The 12652-nt window shown below is 50.8% G+C and overlaps 1 protein-coding gene and 1 long non-coding RNA gene across 9 annotated transcripts; one reads left to right on the top strand and one right to left on the bottom strand.

The window, feature by feature from the left end:
* Positions 1-1317: 1317 nt before the first annotated feature.
* LOC132011286 (uncharacterized) lies at positions 1318-3393 on the bottom strand. The gene is made up of 4 exons (XR_009402353.1): positions 3307-3393; positions 3169-3224; positions 2999-3086; positions 1318-1546 (listed from the first exon to the last, which is right to left on the bottom strand). It is a non-coding gene; the product is annotated as an uncharacterized LOC132011286 (long non-coding RNA).
* CCDC51 (coiled-coil domain containing 51) lies at positions 3319-11950 on the top strand. Of its 8 annotated transcripts, none has more exons than XM_059389646.1 (4): positions 3319-3541; positions 9008-9327; positions 10329-10493; positions 10970-11950. In XM_059389646.1, exons 2-4 carry the CDS (start codon positions 9055-9057, stop codon positions 11723-11725), a joined length of 1194 nt encoding a protein of 397 aa, XP_059245629.1. In that variant the 5' UTR covers positions 3319-3541; positions 9008-9054; the 3' UTR covers positions 11726-11950. The 8 variants fall into 8 exon arrangements, with proteins under 8 accessions (XP_059245629.1, XP_059245628.1, XP_059245624.1 ...); XM_059389645.1 differs by having other exon boundaries at positions 3453-3985; positions 9129-9327; XM_059389641.1 differs by having other exon boundaries at positions 3453-3985.
* Positions 11951-12652: the final 702 nt, after the last annotated feature.

Below are 12652 nucleotides of genomic sequence, written 5' to 3'. Positions count from 1 at the left end.
TAAAACGGGCTTCAATCTATTAAAAAACCTTTTCCAGTTTTGACTTAGCAAAATCTGACTAGTTCTAGAGCCCTTCTTGAAAACAGGCTATTAGAGAAAGATGAGCACTATTAGCATAATTTCCAGTGATATGAAGAGCTTGGAGGGGAAATCCAGACTTGTGCCACTGAATTGTTCCAATATATATGCATTTAGCCTCTGCCTCCTCCAGTTTACTCCTCCTGGAGTCAAAGGTGATCATCAACAAATGTAAAGAGAAAAAAATAAAGGTAACAGACAACTGGGACCACCACTTTATAGACAGTGGTAAGGGAAAAGCTCACTACTGTGATGTTTGAATTCTCTAAAGGAAGAGAGGCAGTCTCCAGAATACACAAGTGACAGGCAGAAGGAAGAGTTAGTAAGAACAGTGAGCCAGCTTGCTTACAATGTAGACCACTGTGGCTCAAGATGATCAGGGGATGAATGGTATCAGAAGGTAGGGAGTGGCAGCCACACGCCTGACTGGTCATTGTGGGGACTCAATTTTGCCCTAAGAAGCCACTGAGTTCTGAGCCAAGAAGAGACAAAGTGTAACTTTGTGGTTTAGCAGGGACACTCTGCAGCCTGAATGAAGGTTAAACTGTAGGGGAGAAAGGGTAGGGGACAGGAAGACAAATGTGGATGTGACCACAATAACCCAGGTGAGGGATTTTAGGTCAGAATGGGGTGTGTGGGGGGTGATACTGGAGGAAGTATGCAGAGGCCATATTTAATTTGCTGATGGGTCAAATGTGGGGTTTAAAGCATGGGAACCTAGGAAGGATCTTTCTGAATCCCTAGTGTAAATGCAGACCTGGAGGCTTCAGAGTAAGCTAGGTTCTTAGGAAATTTCAGAATCTTTCTCCTTTCCCATTTTATTCCCTTTATAATGCATATTGTATGTATTAATGTTGCTTCTCTCCCATAACAGAGAAGTTCCTTGACAACAGGAATTGCCCTCTGGTACACGTGCAGCATGTAATTAGTGGACACCTGACTTGAAAGACGAATAATCCCATTACAACAAATGGACTGTATCATTGCAACATGGATGTCCTCATAGAAAGAGAACTTTTTTCCTCCCCAAAGTACAAATTCGTTCATTAACCTCATGTAATATATTCCATCAGGCATACAATGATACAAAAACAATAACCACTTCAAATGCATTGGTTTAATTCCAGGTGACACGGAGTTCAGGATAGAACCAAGACTGAAGAGCACACATTGGCAGGATTCCTGGCTAGTTTCACTCTGACCTCAGAACTAACACAGAAATGACTGAGTGACAAAAAATAAAGGGAATATGAGCCACTGTATGATTGTTTTATTTTTTTTTTTTTTACAAAAGTTTATTCTTAAATGTACAACAGGATCTAAGACAACACTTCATTCCAGCTATAGATAGCAACAGATGCCATGACAGGGAATCCAGATGTTTAAACAGGAATGGAATTAAGGATCATCATTGCCTCGGGCACAAGAACAGCTTACTTTTTGCCAGATTTCTTAATTCCACCTGTGGCTGCAAAAGGAAAAAAAAAGTCTCAGCTAAGGAAAAATATACTCTTTATGGCAGAAGTGCTGGGGGTCTGATATGGATCCTAGAAAGGCTCAGCTCTTGTGCCGGATAATCTTTTTGATACAAGCACGCACAGGGCTTTACCAACAGTCTATGTGGGATAATACTTGAATGAGGATGAGGCAGGGGCACAAATAATGGCTGTGCACTGGCCTCGACCTACACTATTAAATATTTCACACACTGGCTCATTTAATCCCCATCCCCCATCAACCCATTTTCCAAATAATGAAATCTCAGGGAGGTGTTGTTCAAAGATATAGGCTGGTCTACAACAAATCCAAGATTCCACCTTGGGCAGTCTGATGTCCAATTCCACTTTCTCAACTGCCATATTACACATTACTAGATTATGATCCTGGGGTGTGGTTATTCAGTATCTTTATTTTATTCAATTTACATTTGACTATTTGGCACACATAAATAACTTAAAAAATAGTTACAAAATTAAATATGCCTAACGCAATAATGAAGATCCTAAATGTCTGACAAAATGAACCTTTAAAAAATGAGAGCTTAATGAGTGAAAAACAAGTAGTATAGGATTTCACTAAAGACTGACATTATCCCTATACACAATCACAGATTAAAGGAAAGTACAAAATACCTCACGATCCAAAAAGGAATCACAATACCTAGATCTCAGCACTGTGAATCAAACCAAATGCACTGGAATAGAAGCCTTGCGAAGCCCTGGACAACAACACTCCCACCATTCTAGCCTCCACCAGGGCACGGGGTGGCTGAGTGGTCCCATAGGGCACAAATAACTACAGAAGAAACTGTTAACTAGTTTGACGAATGTAAACAGCATCTATGAAGCACAGAAAAGTATTTGGGCTGTTGGGCTTGAAAAATCTTTTGGTATGTAAGCGATTCTTTCTACATAATGAAAAGAGGCAGAATGGTTGGTGGGGGAATTAGATTAAAAAAGCATATAGCACAATAACACATTAAGAAGCTTGGGCTCTATGTTCAGGCGCACCCGTAAGTGAAGACTCAGGATGCAAAAGAATTTACTAGAATTAACAATATGAGCGATGAAGTCAAGAAATGTTTTAAGCAAAAACAGTGAAATACGAATTTGGGGCAAGAACTAGCGGACAATATTTGGAAATTCAACTCTACGACTTTGTGTCTAAGGTACATGAATTTCGGTATTTCCATTTCTGCCGCTTCCCCAGAGACAGACCAGACTGCCTGGAAGAAAAGGGATTTCATTTCCAAAGCTGGTCTGGCTCCCTCCCCTTCCCGCTGCTGCGAATCGAAGCCTGGCGGGGTCGGTCCGCCGTAGCGCACGCGAGGACCTCACCAATGAGGCAGGAAATGGACCAGGCTGATTGATGCTCAGAGCGTTAGCCCAGCTTGAGCTCACTCTACTCGGCCCTCACTTACCCAGGGGACCCTTCCCCGCGGCCTTCGCTTTTAGCTCCTCGAGTTTCTTCTGCTCCTCCTTCTGTTTCTGCTTGAATGCCTTATCTTCCTAGGGAGAGGCAGACAGGGTTCACGCCAGGCAAATTTCCCAGTCCCTCCGCACCCACCCACGCCTCCGCGCTCGCCCTCACCTCGTCCATCTCCTTGGCCTGTTTCTTGGGCTGCTTCAGGGGCTTCTTCTTGCCACCTGTGGGCGACACAAGCATGCTCAGTTCAGTCCCCACCGGGCCCTGTCCCTCTCTGCCCTGCCACCACCCCCGCACACTCACCTTCGCGGCCGGACATGGCGCCTGCCGCCCCTTCCCCAGACCCTGCCACCGGAAGCGGAGCTCCCCTTCCCACCCCCGGCGCCTATACTTCTACGCGAGCCCTCTGATTGGCTCCTAGTCAGGAAGCTTCCCTCCCGCTGCCGGAAGCAACTCTGGGGGCGGGCATTAAAGGGTCAGAGATCTACTGAGTGGCGGGCCCTCAGTTTGGGTTGCAGTTCCCGCGTTGGGTCGCCAGGTACGAGGTCGGGGTTGGCTTGCCGGAGGAGGGTCCGGAAGCCAGGAGGGGTGCTTAACCGGAAGGTGCTAGGCCTGGGACCGTGCAGGGGGAAAGCATTGGGGGTAGAACGAAGGGCGCGTGCTGAAGCCGTGAAGTTCCGCGCGTTCCTGGAACCGAGGAAAGGACGCGTGGGTGGAGAGAGATCGGAGGGAGGTGACAGAAATGTGGGCGGGGGCTAGATCTCTGGTCGTAAAGTTTTGGAAACCACCGGAAGGAGTTTGGATTTTATCATAGAGCCGGCTTATGACTTTTTGCAAATTCTGTTAATTCATTTAGTACTTTTTTGTTGAGTGTGTACTATATGCAGATAGTATTATAGGCACTGAGGATGCAGCAGTGAACAAAACAATGCCTACCCTGGCAGAGCTGACATTCTAGTGGGTGAGACAGCCCTTAAGCAAAGTAAGTAAGTGAAACATATCGCAGGTCATGTACGTAACGTAAGTGCATGGAGAAAAATAAAGCAGACAAAGTGGGTAGCGTGCTGGGATGGGAGGGCATGGCAGGGACATTTGAGCAGGACTTGGAAAAGAGAAGGGAGCAAACTGAGCAAACTGCTGATAGCAAGCCGCTGATGTGAAGATCCTGCTGTGGGGATAGCCTCATGTGTTCCAGCAACACCAAGAAAGTCCATGCATGGTAATTACCTGAAGGATGTGCTAGCTAACTTTATTGTGGTACACGTTTAGCAATTTATATATCTGTCAAGTGTATTGAGTCATCGCGTGTGTATCTTAAACTTACACAGTGCTATATACCATTTATATGTCAATAAAGCTGGGGGGAGTAAGGTCCATATGATTGGAGGAGAATGAGAAGATTGAGACCCAGGAAGTGGATTCCCTGGAGACCATGGAAAGAATTTTGACTTTTACATTAAGATAGATGAGGAACCATTGGAAAGTTTGAGCAGAGAGAGACATGGTTTGGGTTGTGTGTGTGTGTTTTAAAGATTTTATTTATTTATTTGACAGAGATCACAGGTAGACAGAAGGAAGCAGGCTCCCCGCTGAGCAGAGAGTCTGATGCGGGCCTCGGTCCCAGGATGCTGAGATCATGACCTGAGCCGAAGGCAGAGGCTTTAACCCACTGAGCCACCCAGGTGCCTGGGTTGTGTTCTGAAAGGACTACTGACTGCTTTGTTCACCATAGACTGTAGGGGCTAGAGTAGAAGCAGGGAGACATGTTAGTCACTAGGACAAGGTGGTAGCAGTGGCAAGGATAAGAGGGGGGGGATTTTGTTTTTAGAAAGGAAGTAGCATCTGCCAATGAATTGGATATGAGGTGGGAGAGAAGGATGTCGGGTGATTTGAGGATTTTGGTCTGATTTGGACTTGAAGTTTCCATCAACCAAGATGGAGAAGGCTGTGGAAAAGGCAAGTTGGAAAGGGAAGTTAAGATCCCCAGTCTTCTAAGCAGAGATGTGGATTAAGCAGCTAGGTAAACGAGCCTGGAATCTACAGGAGAGGTCTGGGCTGGAAAAATCAGAGCATAGTTGATAGTTTTTTAAAGTGATGGTTTTGGCAGGGGGGAAGGGTGGGGGGCACTTGGCTGGCTCAGTCAGTGGAACGTGTGACTCTTAATCTTGAAGTCATGAGTTTGACCCCCACGTTGGATATAGAGATTACTTTTTTAAAAAAGCAATAGTTGGGGCACCTGGATGGCTCAGTGGGTTAAGCCTCTACCTTCGGGTCATGGTCTCAGTGTCCTGGGATCAAGCCCCGCATCAGGCTCTCTGCTCAGCAGGGAGCCTGCTTCACCACCCCCCCACCCCGCCAGCCTCTCTGTCTACTTGTGATCTCTCTGTCAAATAAATAAATAAAAATCTTTAAAAAAAAAGTAATAGTTTTATCGAGATACAACTTACATACCATACAATTCACTTATTTAATGTGTACAGTGGTTTTAGTGTATTCACAGTGTTGTTCAACCATCACTATAATTAATTTAATAACATTCTAGTAGATGGCTTTTAAAGACATGGGACTGGATGAGAGAGGAGTCCGAGGACCCTGCCCTGCAGCACTCTATGTGGAGAGAGGTTCAGGAGATGAGTGGGGCCGAGTGTAGAAGGTATTTCAAGGAGGAAAAAGGTGGCATGAGTCCCAGGCTACTGATAGGCCAAGTAAGAGGAGGATTGAGATCTGATCACTGGATTTAGTAATGTGGACGTGACCTGGACAAGAGCATTTCCAGTGGCATGGTTGTTTCGAGGGCTGCATCAGAGAGGGCTTTCAGAGAGGATGGGAGAAGAGGAACTGGAGAGAGCAAGTGCTCACAATCCATCAAGGAGTTTGGCTGTACAGAGAGGGGCAGAGAAGTGGGGCTATTGCTGGAGGGATGTTTGATCAATTAGTAGTGTCAGCTGGGGAGGGCGCACGGGGCCTGGGGCACAGCTTGGTCTTCCTAGAGCATGAATTCTTCATCCTGAAGAGCAAGAGAGAAGGTGGAAACTGGACAGACACTGGCAGGTGGGAAGGTACGGTAGGAGATTAGAGAAATTGTCTTCCAATTTTTAAGTATTGTCTTAGTGAAAAATGAAGCAAGTCATCAGCTGCACGTGAGGAAGAGGTACAGGTGATGGAGGTTCTTAGGATGGGCAGTTGGTAGGAGACGGTCACCTGGGTAGAACTGGAGAATTGATTTGGATGGGCAAGGTTCTGAACTTGGCCCTCAAGACCCTTGTTAAAGTGGCCTCTGTTTACCTCTTCAGCCTCTCCTCTGCCCACTCTCCTTTCCTCTGCTTTCTTCCAGCTACACCGGCTGCCTTTTAGGTTTTAGATGACCCCATATACCTCTCCACTTTGCCCCCTCTGGCAGGGACACCTTACCTGTGCTGACTGAGGGCCTGTGAGATGTTTGAGTCGGGAGAGGCTGGGTGGGTGAGAGGAGGGACTGGAACAGAGGAACAACTTGAGTCCTTTCCTCACACAGCAACGTCTCTGCTGTGACCAAGCTTATGTTGTAGCGAGGGGCTTGGCAACATGCGAAGAAGGCAAATATGTGTCTGATGGAGACAGATAAACCTGGTGGCCCAGGAGGAAATGGTCAAGGAAGGCTTTGCCATGAGGTGGATGTCTGAGCCAAGACCTAGAAGTCAGGGTGAGCCGCCTGGAGCTGAGGAGGAAGCAGCAGGGTTGGGTTTCACGTGTTTGGGTGCCTGTAGCGGAGGTCAGGGGCAGAGAGGGGGAAGGGGATGACGGTCAAGAGGAGCGGGGCTTGTTGCCCATTGGCGGGACTGGTGTTCATAGTAAGTGAGATGGGAGCTGTCGGGGGTGCAGGGGGGCTTGAACCAAGGCTATGCAATGATGAATTAACAGAGCCTCAGGTTGTGAGCAATGGCTCTGAGCAGCAGGGAGGAAGCCAGGACAGACAGAAGGACGTAGCTGTCATCGCTGCCAGGGTTGGGTGACCCTCCTGGCTTCCAGGAGTGGGCAGCTGGTAGAGGAGGAGCTGAGAGAGGAGGCTGAGAAGGTTGGAGGAAGCTGAGAGGGGTAGTGACTTCAAAAAGACAGGGTGTTGAAAGCTGCAGAGATTTGGAGAAGAAATCTGGGAAGCGCTTGCTGAATCCGGCAAGGTAGAAATTTTGTGGGGTTGGAGGGGCAGGGAGCAGCCTTGAGGTGGCATGAGATCAGGTTAGAATGGGGGCAAAGGAAGTAGTGACAGCTGAGGTGGACACCTTTCTGGTGAGTTGCTGAAAAGGACGGGGCTGTGCTTGGTGGTGCTGCAAGTCTGTGTGCTTTGCTTTGCTCTGGAATCCACCCACAGAATTGTGGGATCACAGCTCAGTGCAGTGGGTGCTGGCCTTGAGGCCTCCCAGGCTAGCTCAACCCCTGGGTCATGGATGTTGTGTGCTTTCTCGGGCCTTAGGGATGGGGTCCGGTAGTTAGGGGGCGGCACCAGCTTGGAAGCAGTGTCACAGCAATGTCCCCTTCTGTGGCTCTCAGCTCAGACCCGCTTTGGGCAGGAGGCATGTCCCTACTCAAGCAACTTTGTTTTCTAGAAGGCCTGAGCTTCTCCAAGCACAGCACAAGAGGGAGGAGGCTGGGATGCTGTGGGCTGATCTCCGTTACATCCACAAGCCACTTTCTTCATCCCTGGAGCTTTTCCAGTCTTCTGTCCACAGCTCCTACTGCTTTTCTCTCTGGCCTGGTTGTTTGGCCACTAGGTGTCACTCTTACAGCCAGAGTCAGTACTTGAGGGCTGGGGGGGGGGGGGCGCTGGCCAGGGGAGGGAGTGCTGGCCCAGGTGTGCTGGGAGCGTGGGTCACCTGACCTGGCCTCTCTGGGGGTCCTCAGCGTCCTGGCTGCTCCTGGGCTTAGGCAAGGACTGACTGGGTAATGGGAGTCTCCCTGTGCTCTTTAGGTAACAAGAAGTGGGTGTCATTGGGGCCCATGCATCAAAGCAAGGTTGAAAAGAGAAAGATTAAAGAAACCTAACCTGTAGAGCATGACTGAGGTTGGAGAGGCAGGAGAAAGCTTACAGAAGGTGAGGATTGTGACATGGAGCTGGGAGCCTGGACAGCCTAGGCTCAGAGCACATAGGAGAAGGGCTCATGTGAACCTAAGAAAAGCTCTCCTCTGTAAAAAGATCTGGGCATTTTGTTTTGTTTCCTTTTTCTCCTGGAATTACCTTTTCAGAGGACTGCCAAGGAGGGAGTTTTCTGCCTTGGGATATGAACAACCTGTGTCCTCGAACATAGAGCAAAACTCTGCTTCCCCAGTGCTGTGGCCCTTGGTGTCTGGACTGTTGTTTGTTGTTTTTTTTTTTTTTTTTAAAGATTTTATTTATTTACTTGACAGACAGAGATCACAAGTTTGCAGAGAGGCGGGGAGAGAGAGAGGGGGAAGCAGGCTCCCCGCAGAGCAGAAAGCCCAATGCGGGGTTCTATCCCAGGACTCTAGGATCATGACCTGAGCCAAAGGCAGAGGCTTTAACCCACTGAGCCACCCAGGTGCCCCTGGACTGTTGGTTTTGATGGCCTTTTACGGAGATCTTTCCCTGAAACCCCCCTCAGTTCCAGTTTCCCGGGAGTCTTTATGAACCTCCGTGGGGTTTTGTCAGCATGGGCACAGCTCAGGTTTGAGAATTTGCTTTGACATTAGCAGACAACCGGGCACCAGGCTTCTCATCAGAGTCGCAACAGAGACCTGGGGGATGTGGGGAAGGCGGGTGGAATGGGAGCGTCTGAGGGAGGTGGAAGGCATGATCTCCTAAATATCGTCTTCCCTGCCCTGTTCTCCCCTGAGTTGTCTGGGAGCACCCATGGCTGTAGTGGCTGCATTCCCCCGGCACAACGGAGTAACGCTCAGTTTGGACTCCTCTACTGATATTTGTTCAGAACTGCCTCTGGGCCCTACAGTCTGACTCAGGCCCAGCCTTTCTCAGCTGGGAGCTGATCTGTCTGTCGTCCCCCCACCACAGATCTCCTGAGGACAGGGCGCAGCACCCCATTTACCACTCGGCACGTCATGGGTGTGCGCTGTGTGCTTGTGCGGAGAGGCCTCCTTGGAAGGGACCTCTTCATGACCAGGACTCTCTGCAGCCCAGGCCCTCGCCAGCCCAGAGAGAAAGGACCTGAGGAGGTGGCCCTGGGGCTGTACCACCGCCTCACCGCCATGGGAAGAGCCCTGGGGCACGACATTCGGCAGCGAGCGTCCTCCACGGCCACAACCTGGTGGGACAGATATGAAGAGTTTGTCGGACTCAATGAGGTTCGCGAGGCCCAGGGAAACGTGACCGAGGTGAGGAGGGAAGTTGGGGTGCTGGGCCCTGCCTTCTGACTCGGGAAATGTGGCCTGAGGTTTCTGCCAGATCATCACCAGCCACACGGTCCTGGGAAGCCATGCCCGCATTTGCCTTTTCTCAAACGAATACTATTCACAGAGGGATTTGACTCGTGTCTCACGTGACACCTGGGTTTGATAGCTCCACCTGGGGTGGAGCTCTCTGTGTAACCATGTTCTCCTACCCTGAAAACGGGTTTCTGCGTACCGGTCAGTCTCCAGCCATTGATATCCATTGTGTTAGGCCAGTGGACACTTCCCACGCGGGCTCTTCGGGGTTGTTGAGGACGTTACGGTGTCCTCAAAGCCCTGTGTGGAATTAGAACAGCCCCGGTGAAGGTATAGGCCCAGGGCCAGGGCAGCATCATACGCTGAGCTGGAAAGAACTGCCTGTGGCAGCCGTTGGTGGCAGTGGAAACGCCTTCTGTCACCTCTGTTCCTGCTCCTGCCTAGTGCATACCAGGCTAGTGAAGAGCAAGAATCTGGGGTTGGTGGGAGGTTTTGAGGCACCCTACTGTCTCTCCCCCTGGAGGTCGTGACCTTGCTGAGCTGGCGTTTCTGGGTCTGTAACATGGAACATGGAGGTCACGGCCCTGCCTCGTTGTGAGATCCAGCTAAGATAACGTACGTGGAGCAGCTCAGGAACCTGGGTTCCACTTCTTTATGGTTTGCATCAGACTAGAGTTGGCTGGATTTTGTGTGTAGTGTTCCTTATTTCCCAGTTTCTCAGGAGCACATTATTTCTACTTGAATGGATAAATCTGCAGATTCTGATGGGTGTGGCCCCGGGGCTGCACTTTGAGGACCGCTGGGTGAGCCAGGATTTTGTGTCTGAGGGACTCCTTTCCACCCTTTCGCACCGACACCCCACTCACCTCAGCCACAGCTTGTTGGGCACGGAGCTGAGCCTGTGTGGGTATGGAGGGAAGCGCAAATGGCCTCCCTCGTTCCCTCTGCAGGCAGAGAAAGTGTTCATGGTGGCACGAGGGCTTGTCCGAGAGGCTCGGGAAGACTTGGAAGTTCACCAGGCCAAGCTGAAGGAGGTGAGGGACCGCTTGGACCGCGTCTCCAGAGAGGATAACCAGTACCTAGAACTGGCTACGCTGGAGCACAGGATGCTGCAGGTACAGGCAGCTCGGGAGGCAGCCCCTCCTCTCCGGGCAGGGGCCCTGGCCTGGCAGGTCATGGAGGGGCAGGGTGGGAACACTCACTACCCTGTGGTCAGAGGTCTGGTGAGGAGGTAAACCTCCTCACTGAGCCCCAGGCTTCTGGACCCTATCCACCAACTTCGTCCTGGAGTTAGCAGTCCAGGGCAGTATAATCTGGGTCCCACGGAGGGAGCACCATGGAGGAGGGACTGGCCCAGAGAGGACATTCTGTAGACCCAGCACTGCTGGGTTAGAAGGTAGTACGGCTCATCTTGACCACCCGCCATTGCTTTGCTCCCTGTCCCGACCAGGTTTACTCTGCCTTCGGTCACCCAGCGGGTTTACGGAGCAGGGGTCTATGCTGGGCTGAGGTTGGGCCCCAGGAGCGTCTACTCGTGGCTGCTGCTGCAGGGCCCCCTTGCTGCTGTGTAACACAGCTTTTGCTTCTGCAGGAGGAGAAGAGGCTTCGTGCAACCTATCTGCGTGCCGAAGACTCAGAGAGAGAGAAGTTCTCCCTCTTCTCTGCGGCTGTGCGGGAAAGTCACGAGAAGGAGCGCACTCGAGCTGAGAGAACCAAGAACTGGTCCCTCATTGGGTCAGTCCTGGGGGCCCTGATTGGCGTGGCTGGCTCCACCTATGTGAATCGGGTACGGCTACAGGAGCTGAAGGCCTTGCTCTTAGAGGCGCAGAAGGGCCCTCTGAGCCTCCAGGAGGCCATCCGAGAACAGGCATCCAGCTACTCCCTCCAGCAGAGGGACCTCCACGACCTCATGGTAGACCTAAGGGGCCTGGTACGAGCTGGGCCCGGGCAGAGCCCTGGGGCCCAGGCAGGTACTTCCCCCACCCGAGACAGAGACACAGATGTCCTTTCAGCCGCCTTGAAAGAGCAGCTCAGCCATTCCAGGCAGGTCTGTTCCTGTCTAGAGGGTTTACGAGAGCGGCTTGATGGCTTGGAAAAGACGTTCAGCCAGACGGCTGAGGTGGTTCAGCTTGCAAAGGCTGCGGTGCATCCGGGCCTGGTGGAGCCAGCAGATGGGGCTCTGCCGGGCTCCTTGCTGGAGCAGGGAAACATGATCCTGGCACTGTCGGGCATGGAGCAGAGGTTAGAAGCCCAGGTCAACAGGAACACCATCTACAGCACGCTGATCATCTCTGTGACATTTGTGGCCACGCTGCCTGTGCTCTACATGCTGTTTAGGGCCAGCTAGCCCCTGGACCCTCCTCCAGAGGCCCCGAGGGGATAGGTGTGGCTGTGGATTTAGAGAATCTCAACAATGAAGTGAGCCTTTGGGGTGCACGCAGCCTCACCGAGGCTGAGCACCATCTCTGTGGCTGACCAGCGGGCATACTTTGCTTTCTAGAAAATGCTTCCTTATGTTAATTATCAAAACTCTATGCTAATATCCAATTAAAATGTCTTTGGGTTTGTGTTACTTAAAGCAATTTACATCAGACAGAGTTTTTCTTGTTCAAGACAGATTTGGGATTTGAGGGTTGGTCCTGGAATTACGGTAATCCCCCCCACCCCTCCCTGTTAGTTCCTCTCTCACCTCCTCTTGGTCTCATCCTCACTTCAGGACCCTATTGGATGTACTTACCCTTGAGGCCTGGGTATTTGTTTTGGATTGCCTGGCCTGGCCTCTGCTTGCCTGACCTTCCTGTGTCAGATAGCCTGGGGGGTTCCAGTGAGTGGAATCTGGTACACTCACTGCTGACCGTGGTTTCTGCCGTTTCTGGATTACTTTCTCTGCAGGGGTGGGGAGAACCTTCTGGTTCTAACACTGGAGGGACGATCAGAAGGAAGGGGGTAGGGATCAGGGAAATGGTTGATAAATATTGATGGGGACATAATTAGAGATTGGTAGCCAGTCTGGGTCCCTGTGCAGAGAGAGCTTTGGGCAGCCCAGTGTTCTGCTAGAGCTAGATGTCCTCCCATACCAGCCTACGGACTGCCTGTACACAGGCAGAGCTTACCCCATCAGCAGTCTGAACTAAATGGCTTCCCAGAGTTAGGAGGTGCAGTGGGGGGCATGGGGCTGGGTTGGGTGGTGGGTGGACTGCCTGGAAACCCCTGGCCAGTCCCTTTTCAGAGAAAAGCAAACTTTGACCTCCTGGGCTAAACAGCCATGGATGGC

This window comes from Mustela nigripes, chromosome 2, assembly GCF_022355385.1.
Source record: "Mustela nigripes isolate SB6536 chromosome 2, MUSNIG.SB6536, whole genome shotgun sequence".
NCBI lineage: Eukaryota > Metazoa > Chordata > Mammalia > Carnivora > Mustelidae > Mustela > Mustela nigripes.
Note: the sequence above shows the minus strand (reverse complement) of the source record. Positions and strands in the feature narration are given on the sequence as shown.